Source organism: Aulostomus chinensis, chromosome 23 (genome assembly GCF_037954235.1).
Source record: "Aulostomus chinensis isolate RoL2024-O1b breed Wild chromosome 23, RoL_Achi_v1.0, whole genome shotgun sequence".
Lineage (NCBI taxonomy): Eukaryota > Metazoa > Chordata > Actinopteri > Syngnathiformes > Aulostomidae > Aulostomus > Aulostomus chinensis.
Window position 1 is genome coordinate 19,146,591 of NC_141342.1, and position 25,536 is coordinate 19,172,126.

Genomic DNA, 25,536 nt, shown 5'->3' on the forward strand with positions numbered 1-25,536 from the left:
GTGGGTTCTTCACCTCGATTAAACCTAAATAGTTGCAGCTTCGATGAAAGTATAAAACCATCTGCTACTAAACCACTTCAACTCACCTGGAATTCCGTGCGTTTCCCAACTAAAAGCACAGAAATCAAGAGTTCCTGTGCAAGTACTTCCCATATTTCACTCTAGCGGTATTGGAAGTCTTCAGTTTAATTTGTCTGACGTCTCCCAGAGGACAAGAGGAATGTCTTCAAGCTGCTGTGGAGCCCAGAACTTCAAATTATAGTATGTTTTAGTTCCATCGCAGTAACACAACTGCAGCCTGACCGTGGAAGTACCAGCAACACCACACCAACCTTGAACCGCTCCTGAAACATTTCCCCCACAATGAAGAAAATATTTTCACGTTTTTATTATCTCAGGGGCGAAGCTGAGGGAGCGCTCCCGTACTCTCTCGCGAGCCCTTCAAAAAGCTGTTGAAAATTACAGTATTACAGTCAGAATTTTTGTTACTTTTATTTTAGAAAATGTCCTTTAAAGTGTGGCATTTCAAGTCACATTTTGTTTAAAATACAGAAAATACAGACAGTAGAACATGGATACAGCAAAAAAGGAAACAATGACAGAAAATAAAGCTAACAAGCCTTTCTGACTGCTCTAGTTTTCTCTTTTTGAAATGGAACTGAAGGCAAAGGAAGGAGGGCGGAGAAAAGAAAAAGTCTTCAGGGACAGGAGGGGAGGAGTGGGGGCAGAATGAGACAAGTTAGTTAAGGAAACTATGGTTGCTTTATGGTTCATGTTTAAATTATTCTTTATAAAGTCTAATTTAAGATTTAATCTTTCCTCTTTTTTGTCTTTTTTCATTTAATGGTATTTTGATCTTGTGGATCCAGGGCCCTCAGCGCCCCTCCTCGTGGACTCAGACTGAGGACAAGGAATGCCGACCTAGTCTGGCAGTGGGAACAAAACCGCCCGCGTCGTCTTCCCCGATTGAGCCACACTGCCAACTCAAGAAGATAAAGTGGAGTCCTTCTGTGTTTGCTGTGCTTGTGAACGTTGCATGGACTTCTGACTTTCCACATCTCTAAAATGTTTCTCAACCTGCAGGAGGAAGAAGCGAAACCATCAGGTTAACAACGGGAACCCAGTATGAAAGATGTTAAAGCCTGACTGGTGATGACTGGGAATAGGCTGAGACCTCCGGAGCAGCCACATACACGTCAAAATCCAATTTTGAAAAATAGAAAGATTCAAAATCACTGTGAGGTTACTTTAAGACCTGCGACGAATGTTCTTTAAAACAAAAAAAAAAACACAACAACCTTCAAATTCAGACTCTAAGCCGATCAATTCAGAACTCCATTCAGAAAACAGGCATTTTAAAAGTGGCTTGCTTGTCGTCTTGTAGAAAGACGTGTAAAGTCACAAATTCATATTTAGTTGAAGCCAGTGTCACGTTATTGTCACTTCTGCAATATTGTGATGCGTTTATGGTCACTTCATCAGAGCCAACGGAGGCAGACGGCCGGTCGCGCCACTAAGCCGCTCAGTCAATCGCTTCATTGTCACAGGAGCTGAATCACTTCTGGCCCCAGACCACTGGGTTCAGTTCAAGACTTCAACAGGAACGAGGCAGATTTAGTCCCAATGACGGCGACAAACTGCAGCTCCGCTACACCAAGGGACACTTCTGTCCTTACAGCGCTCAAGACCCTGAAATGTTTACAGTGGACAGGCTCGTGACCTCTGACCTTGGGACGGGTCCACCTGCAGCCAGAGCTGAGGGTAAAAGTCAAGCAACCGTCATCCGAGGTTGTGCAATAAAAACACTACATTTTAGAAGCGTGACACCAGTGTCCGCTGGTCCTGGCGTCAGCATCACGTCACTCAAAACAACCGTGGACGTGCCAGCATCATTTAAGAACATGTTGGTAATCCCCCCCCCACACACACACACACTTTTCTTTTTTAATCAGACAAAAATACACAAGTGTGGGACTGTAACATTTCCCCCCCTAAATGACATCTTAATTTCCTCCCCATATTAACACCAGATTAGCAGCTCAGGGGAGATCCAACACGGGCCTGAAACCTGCGGCCAGCAGCCAACAAAACGTCCGTGTCTGCTTCATGATTTCTGCGGTTCTCCGGCCGCCAGTTCAACAGGAGAGAGATCAAAAGCACACTTACTATTTTGCGTACATGACTTAAAGCGCTTCCCTCTTTGCCTTTGCAGTTCTCGACCTGGTAAGGCGGTGAGATTACGACGTCGTCCATCACAATAATGTTCTTCTCCTGCCATTTACAGTCTTTGATGCTGTGGAGAGATGGAATATCATATCTGTATTAAACAGGCGTACCGATACGAAGGGTTTAGCGTTCAACCTCTCAGTTTCAGCTGCTACAGTTTGCTCCCGTTTCTTCACGACGTTGGATTTTTCTCTTCAGTCAGTCTTTCTCGTGCTCTGCTGCGCCTGGACGACGAGGCGGACGCCTGATCGAATCATCACAGCGCGTAACGGAATTACTTCCGTTTGTCAGATCTGGCGCTAAATGGGATTTTCTACTTGGACTGACGGACCTCTCAGCCAGGGAATGACCATGGCGTTTGATTCGATACGGCGATGGAGGAGTGTCAGGGCCCAACACGGCCACAAAAATGAGAACAGATCAGGACAGAGAGGTTCGATTAGGATTAGTTCGCACGTCGAGAGTAAAGCCCAGATACATTTTGAAAAACAGGTAAAAATGTTGAAGTTGAAGCTGAAATTTTACTTTGAGGATAAACTCAGCAGCGGATATTTGTCTACAGGAAGTGAGTCGATACGTGTTCTCCTCACTTCTGGGTCGTCACGTCAGTGTGAGGAAGACTTGCAGTTCCGCTTGAACGGCACTCCTCATACAAGCAGCCATGATTAGGAGACGGGCCAGCGGTCTGTCAGAGACGCAGCAACAGGGAACCCCTGCACTGGAACCACCGAGAGCCCATGAGAACCTGAGAGGAGAACACTGCCTACATGCGACTGCCAGCTGTCATCAGATCCTCCTCTGTGCCTTCAGCTCCTACGGTCCAGCAGGGGAGAGACCAGCCGAGGGGTTCAAGTTCCTCCGGGGAGCAGAACCGCTCACAGTCACATGGCAGGGGAACCCAGTGTTCCTCATACGTGGAACCGTCTCGCCTGGTCCCTTCAGGCAGGAGCCGCTTTCTCTGCAGCAGAAGCTGGGCTGCTTCTTTTCCTGTTCTGGTGCACTTGAACTCCGGCTGATCCCACTGGTGAAGTGGAGCTCTGGGAGTCCGGCACACTCGTGCTGGGGGGTCTACACCGGGCCGAGCGCCTGAGGAGGCGGCTTGAGCACCGTACACTTACATGAGCACAGGCCCATACGGGATGCTTGTCAGCCACGCTGAAGCGGTGAATGACCGGACATCAAGAGTGAGTTTACGGCACGGCAGGAACATGAGAATATTTCTATACGCTGCTCGTCTTCCGCCCGCTCACTCACTGAAAAAGCGACCATGCAGTTTGGAGTGTAAACCTGTGACCTCAGTGGTTTACACGTCTGAGTCTGTGGTTCGTCGCAGCAGTGGTCAAGAACTCAAGGATTCCCGACCAAACATCCACCTGGCGCGGCTCAGCGACGGCACGCGCGTGCCATCGGAGTGCAGGCTGATGCGGGGCAACCGTCTCGGTTGCGGTACAAGACAAAATGGCCAGGTGCGGGTGGCGCTTTGAACACTCAGCTCTGACCCAGGAACGCAGTTTGGTTCACACTCAGTTCTTAGAACCCAGCAGAACTCTGAGCTCCAACTGCCTGAGGTAGATGAAGGCTGGGAGCTGTGAAGGGTTCCGGGTCACCAGCGATGAACAGAGGACGAGTCACATGGTCAGCTGTGGGTTAGTAAACGTCTGCTGCAGGACTTACGTTTTGTGAATAGTCTGGAATAGCTGCTGGCCCTCCACAGAAACCCCAGCACTGATTGCATAGGCTTGGGACAGCTTGTCCTCCTTTTCTGTCCGTGCTCGATTGGCAAGCTGGTGAGAGTCGAACAGAACAAAAGACACTCTTAAAAATCAAACACTGCTTACTTCAGCGGCGCTCACACAGGAACAGCCTGGTACGTCTCAATCAAAAAACAGAACAAGGCAGAACACTTTTAATCCTGGATTGTGTTTTGGATCTTTACTCAGTTGTGACTCATTATGTTAGAACCGTAGGAGAAACCTTCCCCAAAGTTTCTGACAACAATTTACACACACAACTGCCAGAGCTCCGTGAGAACTCTCTGGCTTTAGCAGAGAGGAACGATTCAGCAGAGGACGGCGGCTACAGGCACCGCGCCATGCAGACTTCCATGTTTCACATCACCGTTTGTTAAACTATTAGCACCAGTTTCCTTTCCCTAATTCAGCACCCGGTCCTCAGAAGGCTGCTGAGGTGTGACTGACATCACTAACTCTTCCAAAAAGGAAGTGACACGGTGAATATTTACCAGAGGTCAGTGGTCACGTTTGATACGTGCGCAGGATTAACCGGCCTCACTACACTTTAGGTCGTTTGAGGGCAGATGCCTGTTGACAAACCGCTCTGTCCTGCGTCACCTGAACACATCATTTAGCTTGTAGCTCGTCTAAAAAGGAACCACTGCCCTCAAAGGATCAGGCGCTGGCTGGAGTCGCAGCAGCTCATGGGAAACCAGACAAGTTTGATTTTGAAGCTGCACGTTCAAACAAGCAGAAGATTCATGAGGCAGCGACGGCCTCGCTCACGACCATCAGTGGAGGACAAAGTACAAACGTCTGGACTTGAGGGAATTACGCAAGAAGAAGTGGGTCTGAGGGGTGAACCTCAGTGCATCCCAGCCTTCGCCCAGGATATCTGCTCTGCCTTCTTTCTGATCAAAATTCAAGGCTCATTTTTGGACAAATCCTCTTTGTCTTGCTGAGCCGCTGCAGGTACAAGTACAAGTGCAGTTTTACAGATGGGGGACGCTCGTCTCCGCCCAAGTGTGGAAGTTACAGGGTTGAATAAAGATGTGTCACACCAGAAACGAGGCTTCTGAACCCTGAAATCAAATTAAAAAGGTGGATCAACGAAGAATTCATAGGTGGACGGAATTTTGGCATCAATTCATCGCACATTGGAGTGGAAGATGTCCAATCACTTCGGAGGCCGAATATTTGTAGCGGCGCATTTGACCAAGACCTCTGGAGACGCTGACCAGTGATTTACAGGACACTGCAGCGCATCGTTCCACGATCGAGACACTCGAGTAACTAAATACGTCTACTGTCCACCTCTGACCGTGGCTGGAGACAAACGGACACACACAGCAGACACTCACCTTGCTAACATTCAGTGATGCTAGTGGGGGTGGAGTCTCGGTGCGGTCATTTATAATGTCCACTTCAGATACATAGGCTAAGTTGATCAGGATGACGTCATTGAGGTTTGGCTTGCCGCTGGAGGAAGCACATTCTGGGGAGGAAGTCTGGTTAAGGGACAAAAACTCTGACTGACGGTCAGTGACAGTGGAAGGTGGCGCCGGTTCCACCGCTACTGCCACCTACAGAGACCAGTGGGAATTAGAGCTGAGGACAGAGGCACACGCAGGAGCTCGACTTCGATTGACGTTGCTGAAAAAAATCCAGTCTCTCTCTCTCCTTCTCTTGCTCTCGTTCAACCGACCCTGTCAAAGCAGATGAGCGCCCACACTTCTGGACGTCTCAGCCTGTTCGGAGGTCCCTTTCCCATCGACGCGTCTGCAGATCGTGAGGATTTACTGAATTAATTCATCCAATTTACGTGTCGAGTGTCACGAGACGACCTCGGTTGCGGTGACAGTCAACTACCCAGTGGCATTCATCCAATTCTTTCCTGACCTTATAGAGCAACTGACCATGAAAAATCAAAAGCCCCGATAAACAACACTCCATTGTCTCAGGAGTGAAAACAGTTTGAATGTTAATCTTCGATATGGGGAGAGTAGAGGCGAAGCAGCTCAGCCAAGCCACAATACAAGCTTGACTTGTCTGACTTGCCAGCTTGGAGCTCCTGCTACACTTCCTAAAACTTTAAGACCAGTTTGATTAGTAGGAACTTGATAATCTTGATATTTTTGGGGGGACATATTCATCTAAAAGCTACCAGCCAGTAAAACATTAATCCTGCTACAACTTGGAACTTTTTGTCAGGTTGGACAAGACTCACAGGTTTCAGTGACGAGTGCAGCTGACCAGGCTGATGCTGGTGTAAAGATGGGCTCTGGATGGAGACTTCCTCCGCCTCCTGGAAGCCGGTTCATGATCAGGAAGCTCCTGCAGAGCCTGAATCAAGAAGCCTCATTTGACCCAAGTTTCCTCCCAGCCTTGACAGATTGATTGAACAGACAAAAGGCCATGTGATGCTAACTGTCAAACCTGGTGTTAGCGCTCATTCACACCCCTCCTACCCGGTAGCCACGTTGATGCTGGCCGCATCGTAACCCTCACATCGGTGGGGTCGCCCGGCACTCCACCTCATACACACCCATAGACTTGCTCAGCAGCACGTTAACGCCAGCTATCAATGTAGCATATCGGAACGGTGGCAAATCCATCCCATATACGACCCCCTCGTTGTAACGCCACACGGCGCGGATGAGACACGTTGAAAGCGTAGCTGATAAGCCGCGGAGTGCTAATACCGATAATGAAGCTGGTAGTGACAGCGTGAGCTTGAGCGACACTTAGCATGCTAGCCGAGCTAGCCGTAACAGCGGCTTCATTGTGGCGTGGACAGGTACTCGAGACTCCATTCATCCTTCGCTGCTGGAAATAGCGGTCTCTTTATTAACGCAGCGCAAACATCGTGACTTAAATGTACGAACAGAAGCCACGGAGAGAGGCGCTAAATGACAGCTAGCGTGCTAACTAGCGAAGGGTTAGTGCCTGTTGAAGAGAGAGAGAGAGAGAGAGAGCACACAGCCATGATGCCTTACGTTGCCAGATAGTGATCCATGTTGGGGTCTGGCAACACAATGAGTGGATTCAAAACACATGCAGCTCCAAGAAGATAAGCTACCAAAGCAAACCGAGGGTACGAAACAGTTAAGAGATGTAGGGCGAACTTAACCCCAAATTATATATTTTTTTAAAACGGACAAAGGTATGTAAGTCAGCTAGCACCAATTACGCCTGCGCGGACCACTATTTGACATATTTTCGGCGACCCGACAGGCCCTTGCAGCCAGGCAGGCCAGTTAGCCATCCGCGGCTCAGAACAAAGAAAGGATACTCAGAGTTAACATCTTGGACTGGTAATCAAACGCGACCACTTCTCCTTGCAGACGTTGGCCCAAGCAGGTGAGGCAAGAGACATGGCTCCCGACGCTGAAATACTCCCCCGGTCCAGGAGCCGCCATCTTCTCCGCCAGGAAACCGGAGCGCCTGCCTTACGTAAAAAAAACGTGATGCCGTATTGAGACGAAGCCCTGGGCGTGTCGAAGTACGTCTCGGTGTGGTCATTTATCCTCAAAGTATCATCACGTTTATTCTGTTACAAATTTAACGCACCATTAAACCAAAGCATTACGCGCTTTTTAAAATATTAAATTTTGTTCCCTCGTCGAAGAAGAAATGTGACGCTTTGTCTCCCCTTCAACCGGAGTTCATCACAAGCGCTCCCCCTGCTGGTGATAAGACAGAACTGCGAGCGTTTGGCGCCGCCGCCGCCGCCTTGCAGCTACCAAATCTAACAATATTGCATTGTCATATTTATTCAGGTTTGATGTATTCGGGAACAGGAAGAAGGAGGAATGGAGGTCCTTCATACTCAAGGCATCTGGATGGCAGAAACACTCCAGCAGAGGACGAGAAGCCAAGAGAAGATTTGGCTGGTCGTCACCCATTTGGGAGATCCTAAAGCTGCGTTCCTCCTCGTCTTTCCTTTCACTTATTTCATCAGCAGGAGAGCTGGAGTGGCGGTGGTGTGGGTGGCTGCTATATCGGAGTGGTTAAACCTGGTGTTCAAATGGTGAGGCTGACAAGAGTCCGCTGAGGTTTTTTATTCCAGCTTGGACTCTCCTTCCATCTCAGCTCTCTCTTCACATGTTAGCACGTCACCTTTAGCTAAACGTCCCGGTGACATTTAAGTCATTCAAGAATTCAAGGTAGACAAAAGACAGCTGTCACTTTTACGTGTAATTTTTGATAAGCAACAATAAAGTTACGAGGATTTAAATTTTTTTTATTGCTTTTGACGTTTCAACTTCCGGGACAGCAAGTGCGTTACTGGCTTTAGTAGTGTCCGACGTGAAACACGTAAAAGCGGAACCTGTGTTCTAAAGCATGTGTCAAGAAGCCAACATAAAAAAAGAACGAAGAAAAAGTGGTCAAACAAGAGCATGAGTAAGATTCGTTACCGTATTTTAACCAAGAATACCTATTATAAACATAATTATGATTTACATATTTTCTCAGATGGATTCAAGATCAAGAACTCTTGATTAGATAAGACAAGATATTGTCCAGTCGTGTGTCTTTGTCAGATGAAACTGCTGTGCAGGGATGATATTCAAGATTAGGACAAAAGTGTCTAAAAATGAAGTGTTAGATGAATTCAAGGTGTGTTAATACGAACAAAGTGATGAGGTTGTGTAGAAAGCATGACGTCACTCGATGTTCTGATGGTTTCCCCAGGATGCTGTTTGGAGAAAGGCCGTTCTGGTGGATCGGGGAATCGCGTCTGTTTGTCAACAAAACACCCGACGTCCACCAGTTTTCCTCCACCTGTGAAACAGGCCCAGGTGAGGACCCCTGGGAGGGAACCGCGCACTCGCCATGACCTCATTCACAACACGTGTGTGTGTCTTGCAGGCAGCCCGTCAGGACACGCGATGGTGACTGCAGCGGTGTGGTGGGTGGTGCTGTCCTCCCTGGCGTCATTCCTGTACTCCCGAACTCACAGGTGGGACGACCCATTTTTTTCACGTGTGGCAAAGAACTGGTGTTATTTTAACAACCACAGAGAGGTTCTGGTTTTGTCTGTAACATCGCCCCGTTAACATGGCCGACCTTCTGACATCATTGACAACACGTGTAAGATCATTTTAGTTGAGTTTGTTGTAACCTGAGGGTGCGACGGAGGCTCAGCCCCTGTGGCGTGTGGGAGACTCATCTCATGGGACAGGAAGTGAACGTTCATTACAGTCAAACTTAAATCCGTCACACTGAAAGGAAATGAACCTCCAGACTCGGTGTCTCCGCCGTCTCCTGCTCTGACGGCTCCTCTCTGAAACCTCCGGTGTGTTTGTGATGTCACTTTCCTACCAACCCACCTGAACGAGCCTTGCAGGGACAGCCGCTCTCTCATGAACCCCTCTCTCCTGGCTGCAGCTGGCTGCTGTCCGCCGTGCCCCGCCTGCTCTACGTGCTGCTGCTGGTAGCTGTGGGACTGTCCAGGATCTTTATTCTGGCCCACTTCCCTCACCAGGTCATCGCCGGCTCCATCACAGGTCTGACGGGTTCGACTGAACGAGCTAAAACATGAAGTAGCTGATCAAATCCTCCATCGCGGTGATTTCAAATACAAATGTTGATGCATCGCTGCCTGTTGTTGCTAGGCTTCATTCTGGGGGTCGTCCTGAGCAGCAGGGTCCCAGAAGGGCGCCCCCTGCTGTTCTTCGTCTGCTGCAGCGTGGGCCTGCTCCTCGGCGCTCTGATGCTGCACGCTGGCCTGCAGCAGTTCGGCATCGACGTCTCCTGGTCAGTACAGCCTTTCTTAGTTCGGCGTGTCTGAGGAAGCTGATATGGTGATGGTGATGATGTTCTGTCCTTCAGGTCCATTGCTTTGGCGAAGAAATGGTGCAGCCGTGCCGAGTGGATCCGCCTGGATACGGCCCCCTTCTCCTCTCTGATGCGGGACTGTGGGGCCCTTCTGGGTCTGGGTCTGGCTCAGTACTGGAAGCCAGGCGGGTGGGCTCTGCCTTGGGCCCCGCGGGCTTTGTCTCTGGCCATCTCATCCATGGCTCTGTACCACGTCCATCGTCTGCCGCTGCCCACCCAACCACAAACCTTCTTCTACGGCCTGTTCTTTGTCAAATTCATCCTGGTGCCTCAGATCGTCATGGTGCTGGTTCCTGGACTGGTTCACCTCATCACCCAGAAGAGGAAGAAGGACTAGAGGAAACATTCCCTCGCACGATTGCAGCTTCTGTATACTGAATGTAGGTTCAGGGTCATGCTGGTGGTTCAGGGTCATGCTGGTGGTTCAGGGTCTTCTAGTCACTCCAGGTTGATTTATCCTCTCTTAAAAAAACAAAAAAACAAGCTGAACTGGTGAGGGGTCGGGTCTCCAGTCAGCGACTCCAGTTTGTCTTCTGGCGAAAGTTCAGGCCTTCGGTGGAAGCTGTAGGTCAGGGTTCATGTGAGCGGTAAACGTTTACTCTGTCGTCTCTTATCGCAGGACAACTGCAAAGCTAACGGTCCGGCTTTGATCAAACCTCTTGTAAATACGGTGACATCACAAGCCTGCCCCGCCTCCTCGCCGAGCTGCGTTTGCTCCGAGTGCTTTCAGGCAGTTCACTACAAAGATTTTATGGAGGAGAAGAGCGGTTTCTGTGTGTGGTGTCGGCTTGATTTAAAACAAAAAAACAAAAAAACTTCTGGGAATCAACAAATCTGAACAAAATAAATAATCGGCCACTTGCTGGATTGCATTTCTGCCCCCGGACGCTCATCATCAGTTCAGCTTGAGCGACGTCTCTGGCTGTTACGAGTTGTAGACTTTTTTTTTTGATGTGCGCGTGCAGGAACTGTTCCCTGAGACGGCCGGATGGATCGTTGTCAGGGAACACTTGAGGGTGAAGGTCAAAAGATGAAACCCTTTTTTTTGGGGGGGGGGGGGGTTGTTTTTAACTAAAACAACGCAGCCACCCAGCTCACCCCTTCAGACCACAAACACACCAAGAAAGACATTTGTGTTAATAACCTCCAAAAAAAAAAAAAAGGAAGAATTTTGAGTGTCGAAAACAAACAAACATTTCTTAGCCTCAGTAGAAAATAGATACGTGGAATAAAACATGTCAAAGAAAAACAGAAACCTCAGACCTTCGGCTATGAACGATGATTTCATCATTAAATCTTTTTTTTTTTTTTCAATTCCCAAGGAAGAACTGTGGCACTTCAGGTCTAAATGGGTTAAATGAAACTACAGAGGTTTCTTGCAGGCGCTTGTACTGGATGACATCATCATGCTGGTGTTGGAATTTTATGTGAATTTGTGGGCCAAATATTTTAAAAATAAATGACTGACATGCGGGGGCCTTGTTCAGTTGGTAACCTTTTATGGATGTCTTGTTTTTTTTTTTTCCTCCCCAGTACATCCAGCTTCCACTGCACAGATTACAATCAGTTATCATGAGATAAAAACACATTCTTTTTTATTGTTTTTAATTAAATTTTTTATCACAGCGATCTGAAAGCTCACATTTACAGACAAGAGAACTCTGCTCAGCAAGCAAATACATTAAAATAAAAACGCTTTTTCGCTTCCGTCTGGTGAGGTTGAAGGAAAAACGAGAATTCGGGGATCTTTGTCACACGCACGCGCGCGCACGCACGCACACACACACACACACACGCCAGTCAGGACACGGCTGTACATGTTTCTGCTTAAACTCATGGAAAGAATAGAACATGCATCAGACTATTTACAGCAAACTAATATACACAGACAGCGTTTTTAACCATACACCCTCTTCAATTTAGAAGTTAAAACTAAGTATGATACAGTTTATACCTTCATCTCTGTAAAGATAAGTAGGGCATCTCTGGTAGCAGGTGGAACCGAGGGTGAGCGGGAGGAACGTCTTCATCAGAGAACCAAAATAAAGGGCTACAGTCTATAAATTGCTTCCACATATACAAATAAAGTGAGTAATTTTACCATGACGCTTCCTCTATGAGGAATGCTGAAACAATCAGTCACCCCTGATGTCGTTGCAGTAGATTCCACGTGTGCACAAGTCCAGTGGGTTAGACCGGCTGATTTAGAGTCATCATATATTTTGCGATGTTGAAATGGGATTGGCCTTGAGAAACAGACTGAAGAACCCGTGCCAGTATATACAACTTGTGCTAGAAAGTCTATACATCTTCATCAGTTTAAAAACATTATGTTCATCCACTTGCCTCAGTAAATCATGTTATGATAGTCACCGGTCAGAGCTCTGACCCATCACACGTTCTCCAAGTTCAACAATCGTAACGACAAAGTAAGAAAAATACATAAAGTGCACCCTTAGTTAAGAACTTAACAGGCATTTTTAGTGCAGAAGTGGCGGAGTTAAGAACGCAGTGTGGGTGGAGAGAAAGTAAAACGATGCAGGAGTAACGGTGGTTGTGTATGCATTTGCTTGCTTTTAGTCGCTGAGCACTATTCGTGTTAGCCCATCGCTAGCATAGGGACTGTATGGTTGACTACCAGCATACAGCCTCTTTATGTACGAAGGAGGGACAAAGAACTTTGACACCATGATAGAAATCCTCCACCGAAGGATTTTATATTCAACCACTAGAAACAAATGCAACGCGCTCAAGGCCTTATTACCGTTTGTCTGTTAGCAAGATTTTCTTACGAACTGTAACGCCAAATGTCACCAAACTTGGTGGAGAGGTAAAGCGTGAGCCAAGAAAGAATACATTCAATTTTGGGGCATTTCACGTAGCCAAAAATTGTTATTACTATTTTTTTTTTGGGGGGGGATTGTTGTTTTTAATATGTGGTTTAGCTGAAGTTAGCCTCCAAGGCAATCGATGACACAGCGCTTTGGCGGAGGTATGTAAGTGCCCTCTAATGTAGTTTCTGTCCTTAAGACAAGTTTCTCTAGTTCTAGAAAAACAAAGACAAGCTAGTAAAAAAAAATAAAAAAAAATTCCCTTTTAAGAAAAAGCAGAAGTTTTAAGTTTTCAAAATTGTCTGGGAGCTAGGCCTGTTTGCTAATGTTAGCATGTGTCGCTAGTATTAGCGCATGTGCAGTAGGGGACAATACAGCAGGTTAGGGTGCATTTAAAACTATTGGATTTTGAATTAATCCCCCCGAAAAAGCAGTTAGAAATAGGGTATTTATGAGGTCATTTATTAACACATATTTCTGTTTTTAGAGAGTGTTACACACATGCGCTGTCTGACACTCAAGATTTAAATCCATTGGAATAGAGGCGAAAATTAGCTTAATTTCAGTCATTTTCTTCACCAGAACAGATGTTTTAGCTTCTATAATTATCATAAACTGTCTAATTGTGAGTTTCAGACTGCTGTTCAGACAATACAAGACATCTGATGCCATCACCTTGGATTTGGGTATATTTTACCGTTTTGTTGGTTTGTTTTTTTTCTCGGACATTTTACAGAGGGAAATCTAGACCGAGGATCTGTTGCAGCATGAAACATTTTTTTCCCTTGCATTACACCGTGACAAAGTCTTTTCTATTTTGACACAGTGGAGGCAATTATATCATTCAAAGTTGGTCGGTGTCCCTCCTTCCTTACACTGGACGGTTTTTCACATCCGTATGACTAGCAGCGGGACACAAAGGCAGGGTTAACAGAATACACTTCAAACGCAAACTATGTCTTGTTTTATTTCTATGTACAATATATAACTTAATTATAAATATCATTTTTCTCTAAGTACTGAGTTGCTGAGCCTTTTGTATTTTCTGAGCAATGTACAGTATTGAACATATAATATTGTATTACATAGATTAGAGCCTACTAGCAACCTCGGTTAAGAGCACACTTTGAAAGAACAGAAGATGGAGTCCACAAGTAGAGTCCGATGAGTAGTACTTTCACTCTTGCAGTCCCACGTGTTGTGTTCAATTGTGGGAACGTTTGTGCCACTTAACATTTCTGGAAGTGAGCTGGTCTTTGATTGAATATGGGATCAGAACTTAGGACCCTCTTGTTAGCCTACCTGTGTGCAGATTATGACAATGAAAGATCGCTTCTCGCTGTTAGTTGTTTTTCATGTAAGATTGTGTCTAATACCCTAATTGTGTGTGCCAGCTCTTCAGTTAGTCAGTCTCAGGAGTTCTTTTCGATTAGTTCGTCAATGTCACATACACAAGAGTCAGCAGCATCGGCTGTTGAGCTAAATATTTTTCATCTCTCACTCCCACTCACAAGCCCAGTCCAACCAACCAATCACAGACAGGTCATCACACATTTGACTCCACAAAAGGTCTCTTTGGTTTGATGGGGGAGGTGGGGCCTTGGGTCCGGGAGTCACGAGAGAGTTGGCGGTACATGTTGTCCTGGTAGGCCTGTGCCACGGGAAGAGTCCTCGCCACTTTCACATCTGGGTAGGTGGGCACCTGGCTGACCCGCTCCAGGATGTCCCCACTGCCACGGGAGCCGTTAGCCAGTTTGCCCAGTGAGGGAGGCTGAGTCTGGGAATAGTAGTCCTCCTCCAACAGGTGTCCGTTTTGGGCATTGTTGGTCTTGTTGTAGTAGGCGATATTGCCCAGTGAGGTGGGGGGACTATAAGTGGAGCCCTGCTGGACCAGCTGGCCAGGCGAGGTGGGGCTGATGGCCGAGTCCATGGACGTCATGGCCCTGGACCGAGAGGGCTGATGCAGGTACTGCTGAGTCCGCGCTGTCTTGTCTATGATGCCCATGAAGGGTGTGTTTCGAGAGCGGGTGGTCTCGCCCTGATACAGCCCCCCGCCACCCTGGGAAGGAGATATGGGAGAGATGTCATCACAGGTGCGCTCGTACGTGGCTTGCAAGGGGATCTCCATCTGCTGAATGGATGAAGAAGGCCTGAAGCCCGGCGCTAAATTTGAGGTGGATCCAGTTGAGATGTTGTTGCTGGAGGGGGAGAATCGAAGGCCTACGCTCTGTGAGTGGATGAGAGGCCTGGGAGTGGGCACATGCTGCTTCATCTCAGTAGTATTGGCACTCACGGGGCGCCTCACCATATGTGGGATCTCAGGAGAACCCAGCTGGCAGGGGGGCATGGCATTGGCGCGCTCCAGTACATGCTCAGAGACCGGGTAGTAGGCGGCTGATTGGCTGCGACTTATTTGAGGTGTCTGGCTGTAACGGATGCCCCCCGGACCCCCGCTGCTGGCGCGGTAGGCAGAGGAGGGGCGCTGGGGTAGCTCATCCTTCAACAAGCCAGACTCCATAACCCCTCCTCGGCCGCCGTGCTGACAGAGGGCCCCAGAGCTGAGGCTGGCCTGGACTTGGGACATGGACCTTCCATCCAGGGAAGGCTGGTATACCAGTCGGCTTTCCACATCCACCGAGCCCCCTTGGTAACGACTTCCCATAGAGTGTCCCATCTGGCCACCATAGCTGCTATTGCCCATCACATTGCCAGGCTGGTTTGTGCGGACTATTTGGGCTATCGAAGGCTGAAGACGAAGGCCTTGGGCTTGGTGGTGCTGGGACGACAGAGAAGGCTGGGAGCTCAGTTGAAAGGAACGCTGGCTGCTCATCTTAGAAAGGGGAGATTTTGGTCGGCCAGGGTGCTGTTCTGTCTGGTAGCGCACAGGTGAGCCCGACTGGGATCTGTACAGACAAACACTCTCTAGCGGCGGACTGGCTCTGTACTGAGCTGCCCGCCGCAAAGGGGAAGGCGGTGGGCTTTGGTGGTCCATCCCTTGTCCTCCAGTTCCCATAGGAGGTGGACTGAAGCGGTAAGATGGCTGGTGCACCGGGGAGGTATGAGGTGGGCTGTGTCGGTAGTGAGAGTTTTGATGCGTTGGGGAGAGGGTGGGCGAGGTGGTCTGGTATGTCCCGCGGGTTGGGGAGGACATGGAGGAGGAGGTGGGGTGATATTCGTAAGGCTGGCCCATGGGCGAACCTCCAGCTAAGTAGATCTGCTCTGCATGTGTGGGGGAGAGAGGGGGGCTCTGAATGATGGGGAGGCTGGAGGGATTGGTGAGAGACTCAGGTGGGGGCAGACCCATGGACATGGCCTCCAGTTCCTGCTCCAGGTAGTCCTCATCCTCAAACAGGTCCTGGACAGGCTCCATGTCCTCAAGACGGGGCTCTGGGGGAGGGGGAAGAGGCATAGAAAGGGACAGAGACTCCTCCTCTTCTGGGGGAGGTGTAGGAGGAGGGGAGGGAGGAGGCTCTAGCTCCAGGTCCTGCTGCTGTTGCTCTTCCTGGTTTAGCTGGTGACACTCCTCCTCCACCCGCTGGAGCAGCCGCTGGATCTCGCGATTGTTGGGACACTGTTTTATGGCTTCATTCAAGTCCTCTAAGGCTTCAGGAAATTGTCTGGAAAGAGAAGGAGAGCTTTATTGGTGGGGGGGGGGGGGTGAGGATCTGTTTTTCAAGATGTCAAACAATTGATAAACTTCACCCAAAAACTGTACTTTGCATTTCAAGCATGCAAAAATTTATGTCTTGAGCTCGAGAAAATGTATGTTCCTTCCTGCAACACATCCAGAATGCAGGAAGAGCCAGCCACGTTCAGTTAGCCTGAAGCTAATGACGACTCTCTCAACCAACTACAAACAACAGCAAAACTGTCTTAAAGCCTACAAACTCTCAAGCGCAGCGCCCGATACAATGCATGTCTTTGTAGAACAATAGTTTTGCTGTCGTTTGTAGCTGGTGGCTATGGCCCACCGTTAGCTTCAAGCTAAATATACTTCTTTCATCTTTGAGAGCTCAAGACACCCAGACATCTGAAAAGCAAACCAACTGTTTTCGGGTGAGGTGTCGTTTTAAGGTCCCAATAAATGATTGTTGGAGAGGAGCATCATGACAGAGATTTAAAATCTAAAGAATGAAGTAGATGTTCACAGATTATCTCTGTAAAGAAGTAAAAACACTTTGTACCTGCTGCTACGCTTGGCGCGTGCCCGAGCATAGTACGCCTCATAGGATTTTGGTTTCAATTCAAGTGCCTTCGTAGCAAATTCCTCAGCCATCCCAAAGTCCTGGGCAGATGGGGAATAAGAAAACTCCACTGAATAATCTTGAACTCATCCTCACCGATAACGGCCTCAAATCTACCATCCTTCACCAGGCGCTGTTGCTGCTCCTCAGCAGACTTACGTTCATTTTCCTCCGACATCGGGACAGGTTGAGGAAGAGCGACACTTTGAGCTCCCTGAATGTCTTGAGGTCCTCGCTGAAGCCTTCGCGCGGAAACTTTTTTAGAGCATACTGATAACGCTGCGCTGCCTCCTTCACCTTCCCCTTCTGTTGGACAAACACACAAAGATATCCAGTTTAATTCACAGGTAAATCTCCATTTGGGACGGAAATGCAAATACGAGACATAAAGACTAAAGGACTGCGCTCATTGTCAGTTTTATTTAAAATGAATGAGTTCCGAGAGCTCGTTGTCTGAGAAAGGACTCTTAAATTGTTATCGGCTATAAATTAAATCCAGACTAATTAAATCATCTAATTTCCACTCCGATGTGCTACAATCTTGCAGAATTATGATCTGCATCCATAACTAAAAGAACTGCCACCAGTTTTCATTACGGTCTGCAGAAAATGAGATTTATTTTTATGTTCACGATTAAAATCTTCAATAATGGACGTCCCCCCCCCGCCCCCCCCGTCCTCTCACCTTATAGAAGCTGTCCCCCTCCTCGATGAGTTTGCTGAGTAAGATGATCATGATGTCGGGTTTGGAGGTGGCCATGGCCCATGTGGCTGGACCTGGGTAACAAAGCAAGGAGCAAATGAAAAAAAAAAAGAAAAAGAAAGAAAAGACAGTGAGAAAGACACACGTTAATAATCACAAGAAGAAGAGGAGGAGGGGGAGGAGGAGGGAGGGGCGACTGGGAGTCACACTACACACAACAATAATAACAGGGATGAGAACAACAGCCAAAAATGAGGGATGGAGGAGTAAAGACGGGCAATCCACTGTAGGGAAAAGATTACAAAGATCTGCTGAGAGAACTGGACGTCCAGCCTGGCTCAGCATCCCTTCACCAATAAGTTTTTAATCCTGCTGGGAGCAGCAGAGAGCCGACTTCCCTGAAGGTCCGTGTCCACAAAGTGATTTTTATCTGGCTGAAAAGTGGTGGTGGGGTCCTGGGACGCAGCGTTCTCCAGCACCAGAAATAATCCTGCGTGTGGGCTTTGTTTCTATGACGACACAACTGCCGGTGCTAAACTGGCGTCGGCCTTTCATTATCCCTTTGCTGATGCTCCTATTTATTTTCTCACCGTGAGCACCAACCGGAGGATGGTGGCTGGCATCTGTAGTACAGATGAGCCAGATAATGTCGCCGCTCTCACGTGGGCGGTCTGTCTGAGAATCCAAAACGCTGAACTGACGCTCTCCGTTTTTTAATTTCACCAGGAAAGACATTAGGATCAGTTTCCCTGGTCAAACGGACATTTCCCTCTCTGTTAGGATAACTTCTATCGGTCAGACATGACCAGAACAGGCTTCTCCTCCATTTAATGATTGATGTCTGTCTCTGTGGTGCTTATCTATCTATCTATCTATCTATCTTTTGTGCTCAGAAAACAACACTATGTGTACACGGGCCCTAAGAGGAAGTGCTGAATAATCACGTTTTGTGCTCAAACAGTTGATTGAAGGAACACGCCGACTTTCTCAGGGATGCATTTGATGTCCATCCTCCCCAGAGGCGGACGAGAGGATAGAAATCCTCCTCTTCAGCACAGAACAAGCTAGTGAGCACGAGTGTTAGCACAGTCCGCCAAAGTCACCAAACATACTTCTCTCCTAAGTGGCCTTTGCCTGCATCAATATCACGAGGGTTGCTTGGCCAAACGTTTGCTATGAACTCATAAAATTAAAATGACAAGAAATGGTTCCAATGTTTGCAGCTTTAAAATGACAATATCCTGTTATTTCTACAGTTTTGCCTGAAAGAATTGTATTTGATGACTTTCGACGCAAATATGCTTCAATTTAGTCCATTGCGCTAAGCTAACTAGCGTGGTCTTGGCAGCACAGAGGACAGGCGGTTCATAAATGTACTTCCCCAAAAAAGTTGTCATGTTTCTTTCAAAGACTGTCGGGCTCAGGCAAAGCCAGAGTAGATGTACAGTTCCCAATCACACTGTCATGTCTTTCTGCTGAGACACATTTTCCGTCTCGTCAACAAGTGCAGATGGTTCACTAGTTGTGTCCCACTAAACTGATTCAGCGATCGAGACGGCAGCGAAACGTTCGTCTCCCGAAAGCAACGGGGAGTCGTGTAAAGACACTTCATCCTTGCAGACTGGAGAGTCTAACACAGAATTCTACAACCGTCCTTTCTGTATCTGCACATCCTGAACACAAACACCACAGAGATGACAAAGGGTGGTGGTGTGGGGTGTGGCGGGGGTGGGGTGGGGGTGGGGGGGGGTGTCTTGCACAACACAGGGCAGGTACGAGTAGAGGCAAGCAGGAGGGATGTGACGGAGCTGTGCAGGCGTTAGCTGTCCTCTGAGCTGGTGTTGGAGGTGAGGTGGGGTTGTTGAGGGCAGGGATGCTGCTGACTGGCCTAACTGACTCGGGAGGAAACTTCTGGAGGATGAACGATGCACAGTGGTTTGTCACTTTCAGTCTGAAGAGTTACAAATACATGCATGTACGCTAAACCACGCAAGTGTTACTGAGGCTTTCTGTCATGCATCTGTGGGATGGAACACCTGGATGTGACGTCACAGGCTGGAGGGCCAGGCATGCTGTCATTAGCGACTTGGACGTTAGCATCTACCTCTAGGCAATCCCGACTGCATCACTGTCAGTGCTAATACCTGTGCATGTCATTATTTGTCAGTTTGAGAAGGTTTTGGTAGCTAAGCTCGCCTGCTGACACTTAGGACGACACAGACAACACAGAGAGAGGAGGTAGAGCTGTCAAAATGCCTGGTGGGGTGAGAAGTCGACAGCCTTGGCTTTACCTCGGGGCCGACTGGGCAGCGTCTGACATCCTGGGGGGCCGGAGAGAGAGGCGAGGGAAAAGGGGATTCAGGGTGAAGGAAGGGGGGGGGGGTGAGCAAGGGAAGGAGGGCAGAGCAAGGGAGGGGTGGGGGTGGAATTGCCAGAGAAAACAGGGATGTGGGAGTGCGGAGGAGCGAGAGGAAGAGATAGAGCAGGAAAAGAGAAAGAGGTGATGGTGGTGGTGGAGGAGGAGGAGAGGTGAGAAAAGGAACACAAAAAAAAAGCAGCAGTGAGAAGCGGAGATAAGTGCTTCAGCAAAATAAAATTTAAAAAAAACATAGTGAAAAAGGAACACCGCAAGCAATAATAACTCGTCTCTGAGCAACCGCAGAGGAATCGAGAGACAGAATGTGATTGAGAGAAAAAACAGGGAGACAGCATGAACGATAAACAGGCAGGTTGAGAGAACACAGCAAAAGAGAGAAGACAATGCAGCAGCAACAGTCGTATAATAGAAAGAATCACACATCAGAGCCAGGAATAGCTGAGGAGGAGCAGCGCGGTGCAGCAGTGGGGGGCGGATGACACACAGGAGCAGCTGCATGGAGACACACCTGCATCCATGGCTTATTACAGTAAAATGCTACCAAGTGTGTTCTCGAAAGGGAGAGTGTTATTCTCCCGCAGCAGACTCATGCGCCACATGCTTGAACACATGACCTTTTCAACCAATTGCAACTGGTTTCACAGCAGGCTTGTCTTTCTGCGTCAGACTGGTTGTGTTGTCCACGTGTTTCTTACCTATCTTGGCTCCTTTCTTGAGCAGGGCCACCACCACTGACGTGTTTCTGCAGCCCACCGCCCTGTCGAGGGGACGCATCCCGCTGTAGTCGACGTGCTCTATCATGGCCCCTTGGTCCACCAAGAACTGGACCTGTGAGAGAGGAAGGGGGGAGTGTGAGGCCGCGCGCTCGGTGTGGCTCTGTGCTGAATGTGTTGACCTCCGCCAGGGATGGTGCTGTCTGCTTGTTTGTTAGCAAGATGCTCCTAGAAACTATGTAGCGGAATTTCACAAAACTCGCTGGAGGGGTTTCTCTTTAACGCGGTGAAACATTGCATTTTTTTTTTTTAACATCTGGTTGAGTTCCCCTAAGCAGAGGTATGAGACCTTGGAGGGTCTGACAGGCTGGGGAATGTCCTCCAGCACGGCTCCATACTTCAGTATTCTGTGTGAGCTGATTAATTACAATCGTCACATTATTTGCAGTTGATTTTACGGATTCTGTTTGCCAGCTGAATCATTATTCCAGCGATTATCATGCCCTGCCAGTGATGAAACAAAAGCGATGAGCGAAAACGGAGAGCTATCGCGTGACTCCCGTCAGCTCAACTTTACAGCCTCCATGAGGCAAAAGAACATTTTTTAATTTCAAAATGAAAATCAACATTTTCACAATCCATAGAAATATTTAATACAACAATCAAAAATTGGGGAAATTATGACTTCACGAGAAACCGTCTGATCCAAAAGCAGGAACAGACTTCTTTTGACGGGACTATTTGATATCAAGATTTATTAAAAGATCAGTTGATCGACTGCTCTCACTTACCACATCAGAGTCGCCATAGAAGGCAGCCAGGTCGAGGGGCGTGCGACCATTCTTGTCTGCGTGGTCGGTGGCCGCGCCGCTCTCCACCAGGCAGCGGACGACAGGTAAGTGACCTTTCAGACAACCCCAGCTGAGGGCGGTCAGACCCTCCTTGTCCATCAGAGACAGGGAGGCTCCTGGGAAATAAAACACCAGCGGTAAGACGCCACCTGATCACGACTGGCGGTGACGTGTTTTTATATGAATGGATGCTCGAGTGGAGAAAGCAGTCTCGGTTTTATATCTTGGCTAGGATGACAAACCTTGAGAGAGCAAAAATTCCACCGTTCCCAGGTGTCCCTCTGAGGCGGCCATCATTAGAGGAGTACGACCCTGTTTGTCAGCCTGGTTGACGTCTGCTCCGTGCGTGAGGAGAAGGTCCACAATCTGAAACAAACCAAATACAGCCACCAATTTCCTCACGTGACCAGAGGACTCACACACTTCACTGTCCAATCAATCAGGAGACCGCTGACCTGCCAGTGTCCCTGTCGAACGGCGCTGAACAGCGGGACGATGCCCCGTCTGTTGGGCTGGGCCACGGCGGCGCCCTGTTCCAGCAGCAGGCGACACACCTCCAGCTTGCCCCGGCCGGAGGCTGCTGTCAGAGCTGGACACACAGGAGCATCCCGGGGAGAGGAGGATTAATAAGGTGTGTCAAGGTGACGGATATTTGATTTTCTTTTTACTTTTGAGTGTGTAAGGGTTTGGCAGGAGGGAGGGACCTCTCCCCCGTCTCTCTGTCTCTTTCCCTGATCCGTATTTGTCTCTGCCCCTGTTTTCCATCTCTCTCAGGTCAAAATTGGATCTGCTCCACGCTCCTGCAAGTTAAATGGAAGGTTTTCGCCACCACCGCCGCTGTCGCAGATGGGCTTGATCAGGGAGAATGGTTGGGCGTGACTTAATCGAAGGAGCGAGGTTATCGACCTGCTCTGCATGAGAACACTTCCGTTGTGATTTGGTGCAACACAAATAGATCAGAACTTCTTTTCAGCTCTAAAACTCCAATGTAACCTCCCGAGGGTGGAGGGAGCCTCGGTGACGCTGACGTGGTCCACAAACACCTGCTGCACTCCCACCGGAGGATCAGTGGCCTGCGTGACCCTGAAGTGGATCGACCGTAAAAATGATCCCATGTCTTTGTACAGAGTGTTGCTTCTATTGAGTGCATTTGAAGTGAACTTAGAACACATTGTGAGGGTGAAGAGAAGAGAAGAGAAGAGAAGAGAAGAGAAGAGAAGAGAAGAGAAGAGAAGAGAAGAGAAGAGAAGAGAAGAGAAGAGAAGAGAAGAGAAGAGAAGAGAAGAGACAAGACTTTTTGGGAGCAAAGGCCTTTGAAACGACATCCTCTCACGTAATGATTATAATTGGAGTAATTCAGCAGCGTGGATACGTGTCTGTAGAGAGCTGGGAGGACGACCCCGGTTTTAGCCTATTTATTCCCAGCTGGGAGAAGACTGACAGCCCTCTAAGTGGATCTGTACGTTCCGTGGGACATACATTCTCTCCCTCTGGCTCTGACCTATCCGGGAACGCTGGGATTAGAAACCATCTTCCAGAACCACCGAGATCTCCTATAAACAATGAAGAGACGCCTGACTGAGTTCAAGTCTCCTTCCACCGACAGCGAGAGGCATTGTGTGTGTGTGTGTGTGTGTGTGTGTGTGTGTGTGTGTATGTGGGAAGGGGGGGGGCTTGTGATGAGCTTTCATAGCTGTAGGTTACGATATTTCTCTCCACACCCCACTATAGTGCAATCAGACTAGTCATTTCCAAGCACCCTGGAGCGCACTCATCACGCCGCCCCCCCCCCCCCCCCCCCGTGAGCCCAGCCCTGTCTACGCTCCAGTGACACCACTGCACTGCCATCAGCATCTGACGCAGCAACAAGCAGCAGCAGAACCGTCTCTCATATCTGCACTGCAGCGCTCCGCCTCGCAGAGCCAAACCCTCCTTTAAGAGCAGCACGCGCTCAATTAGACGTTATTATCCGGATACGTTTAGAGCGGCGTTCACAGGCATCAGGCAGTATGGAGTATGACACTCCGGCGCTTTTATCGGAGTAATGTCTGGCGAGATGTTCTCACCTGTCTCTCCCCACAGTGTGTCAAAGTTATTGATCTGAGCTCGCTCCACCTCCTCTTCATCCTTCTCAGGAAGGTCCAGCAGGTAGGAGACAATCTGGCGAGGAGCAACAAGGCACACGTCAACGTCCACTTAGACCTTCAAGACAAGCTCACGTTAAAGATCTGCAAGGTCACGTCGGCACAACGTCAGCACGTGCAGATATCGGATGTTTCAGACACCTCAAGGACTGTGGAGCACATGAACTCTTTCTTTTCCTCCTGCTAAACCCAGTGAAAGACGTCTGCAGGACGTGTCTGTGGTTTAATTGCCACCAGCGTGATCAGAAATGACGCTGCGGGAGAGAAATCACGAAGAGGATCTGCACAACATCTGAATTGCTCCTCTGCGAGGTTTCCCCACACGACGACAACGCCGCAACTTTTTAAAATTGCTTGTTTCCTCAATGGAGTTTGGATTTGATCGGCCACAGCGCAGAGTTCGACGTGCCACAACGATCCAGTCTGAACACTACACAGACGTCTTGTTTCATCAGGCTGATGTGACCTTTATTTCTTTAGGGGAAAGAAAAGAGCTTTCCTCATGCATTCATAGAAAGTCTTGAAATCCTTTGATACAAATGTAAATCGTAAACAGGAGATGAATCTCTTGTATCGCTCTGATAGATTAAAGGCCGTATCAAGGCCAAACGTGGATATTACACTCCTCAGACGGGGGAGCAGTTTTCTGCTGTCGTCACAAGTGATCTTGAGTTGCTGAACGCTGCTTCGAGCCCGAAGTGGAATTAACCACGCGAGGATGATTCACACCAACTTCCTCTCTCCCTCTCGAAATTCTTCTCCCTTCTCTCACACTCTCACTTTTGTTCCGTCTTCAAAGTGCAGAAACGATCGCATTCCTCTGACCCCCTATCACGAACAACGCCATCATGTGACTCTGCTGTCAATAGCCGGCTTTGTACTAAATATCAGCAGAAAAGACATGAGACAGCAGTACAGTAACAGTAGCGCCTCTCAGACACGAGCGGAGCGTTTTAGGAGGTGTGGGAGCTGCTGGAGCTGCAGCCAGCTCGCTCCTTCTCCACTCAGACCCAAACTTCTCATTTTCAAAATGGCGGAAATTTTGTGAGGTTAACTACTGATTAATTGAATATACATCTAACTTTGGTATCAAAGTGATATAAAAAACCCCAAATAACAACATGATGATGATGCGTGTGAAGGACGAGGTCATCGTCTCTAAGGCCCGCCCACATGACGACAAGCCAACACCTGTGAGTCGCTTGTTTTCTGAATGGAGCTCAGAGTTGGTCGACTACAGGCTGTTTGACATGGCCTCACTTTTAAGTTTGAACTTTTCACAAGTTTTGCCGCATCAGAACAAATGATAATGAGACATTTAATACAATCAAAAGAGTTCGCGTGAATGTGATCCTGGAAGACGACGACGCGATGAAACACTGCTCCTTCACAAACAAGCGAAATCTACCTCGGCTATAAACACAACCGATCCTTGAGATTCAGAGACCCTAACTTGAGCTGAAGAATCGATGATGTCACACTTTTACAGGACGTCAGTCATCACCGTCGTCCCGCCCCTGCAATACCTCAGTGTAGCCCATGCTGGCTGCAGCGATGAGCGCCTGCTGGACGGCGTGGCTCTTGGTGAATGCCACCTGCTGGTGGCTCTGAGGCGACTGCTGCTGCGGCCCCATGCCCCAGTCACACTGGATGAGGAACTTCACCACCTCCATGTGGCCCCTCAGAGCAGCGTGGACCAGAGCGCACTGGCCGTTCTTATCCAGGTGGTCGATCTGTTGGCGGGGGTGGGGGGTGGAGTCACAGAAACAGACGATGACTGAAGGAACCCTGATATCACAATGTATAGAATCTCTCCAGAAACTGGAAAGCAACAGGGAGAGTAAAAGTCTGCCAAGAGCGCATGCGGACACAG

The 25,536-nt window shown here is 48.5% G+C and overlaps 3 protein-coding genes across 6 annotated transcripts in view; 1 reads left to right on the forward strand and 2 right to left on the reverse strand.

The window, feature by feature from the left end:
• Positions 1 to 457: 457 nt before the first annotated feature.
• On the reverse strand, positions 458 to 7,555 carry lsm12b (LSM12 homolog b). The gene is made up of 5 exons (XM_086196484.1): positions 7,252 to 7,555; positions 5,321 to 5,454; positions 3,901 to 4,010; positions 2,167 to 2,293; positions 458 to 1,077 (listed from the first exon to the last, which is right to left on the reverse strand). Exons 1-5 carry the CDS (start codon positions 7,376 to 7,378, stop codon positions 985 to 987), a joined length of 591 nt encoding a protein of 196 aa, XP_086052610.1. The 5' UTR covers positions 7,379 to 7,555; the 3' UTR covers positions 458 to 984.
• Positions 7,152 to 11,439, forward strand: g6pc3 (glucose-6-phosphatase catalytic subunit 3). 4 transcript variants are annotated; one of them, XM_086196479.1, is made up of 7 exons: positions 7,152 to 7,461; positions 7,739 to 7,989; positions 8,655 to 8,761; positions 8,832 to 8,922; positions 9,351 to 9,469; positions 9,578 to 9,719; positions 9,795 to 11,438. In XM_086196479.1, exons 2-7 carry the CDS (start codon positions 7,772 to 7,774, stop codon positions 10,135 to 10,137), a joined length of 1,020 nt encoding a protein of 339 aa, XP_086052605.1. In that variant the 5' UTR covers positions 7,152 to 7,461; positions 7,739 to 7,771; the 3' UTR covers positions 10,138 to 11,438. The 4 variants fall into 4 exon arrangements, with proteins under 4 accessions (XP_086052605.1, XP_086052608.1, XP_086052607.1 ...); XM_086196482.1 differs by having other exon boundaries at positions 7,440 to 7,461; positions 7,760 to 7,989; positions 9,795 to 11,439; XM_086196481.1 differs by having other exon boundaries at positions 7,447 to 7,648; positions 7,760 to 7,989; positions 9,795 to 11,439.
• Positions 11,298 to 25,536, reverse strand: part of tanc2b (tetratricopeptide repeat, ankyrin repeat and coiled-coil containing 2b) — a 147,985-nt gene continuing 133,746 nt past the window's right edge. Inside the window, 11 exon segments of the mRNA XM_086196488.1 lie at positions 11,298 to 16,248; positions 16,816 to 16,916; positions 17,035 to 17,181; positions 17,561 to 17,652; positions 19,870 to 19,899; positions 20,651 to 20,783; positions 21,460 to 21,635; positions 21,762 to 21,953; positions 21,956 to 22,108; positions 23,586 to 23,679; positions 25,190 to 25,396. Of these exon segments, the coding sequence (XP_086052614.1) occupies positions 14,178 to 16,248; positions 16,816 to 16,916; positions 17,035 to 17,181; positions 17,561 to 17,652; positions 19,870 to 19,899; positions 20,651 to 20,783; positions 21,460 to 21,635; positions 21,762 to 21,953; positions 21,956 to 22,108; positions 23,586 to 23,679; positions 25,190 to 25,396 (3,396 nt within the window). The 3' untranslated portion in view covers positions 11,298 to 14,177.

Coding starts and splice junctions, on each gene's coding strand:
- lsm12b (XM_086196484.1), bottom strand. CDS start 7,378: ATGGCGGCTCCTGGACCGGGGGAGTATTTCAGCGTCGGGAGCCATGTC. Junction 5,455..7,251: donor GTCCAAGATGTTAACTCTGA/GTATCCTTTCTT, acceptor CTTCCTCCCCAG/AATGTGCTTCCTCCAGCGGC. Junction 4,011..5,320: donor CATCACTGAATGTTAGCAAG/GTGAGTGTCTGC, acceptor GACTCTCACCAG/CTTGCCAATCGAGCACGGAC.
- g6pc3 (XM_086196479.1), top strand. CDS start 7,772: ATGGAGGTCCTTCATACTCAAGGCATCTGGATGGCAGAAACACTCCAG. Junction 8,762..8,831: donor CACCTGTGAAACAGGCCCAG/GTGAGGACCCCT, acceptor TGTGTCTTGCAG/GCAGCCCGTCAGGACACGCG. Junction 9,720..9,794: donor TTCGGCATCGACGTCTCCTG/GTCAGTACAGCC, acceptor TCTGTCCTTCAG/GTCCATTGCTTTGGCGAAGA.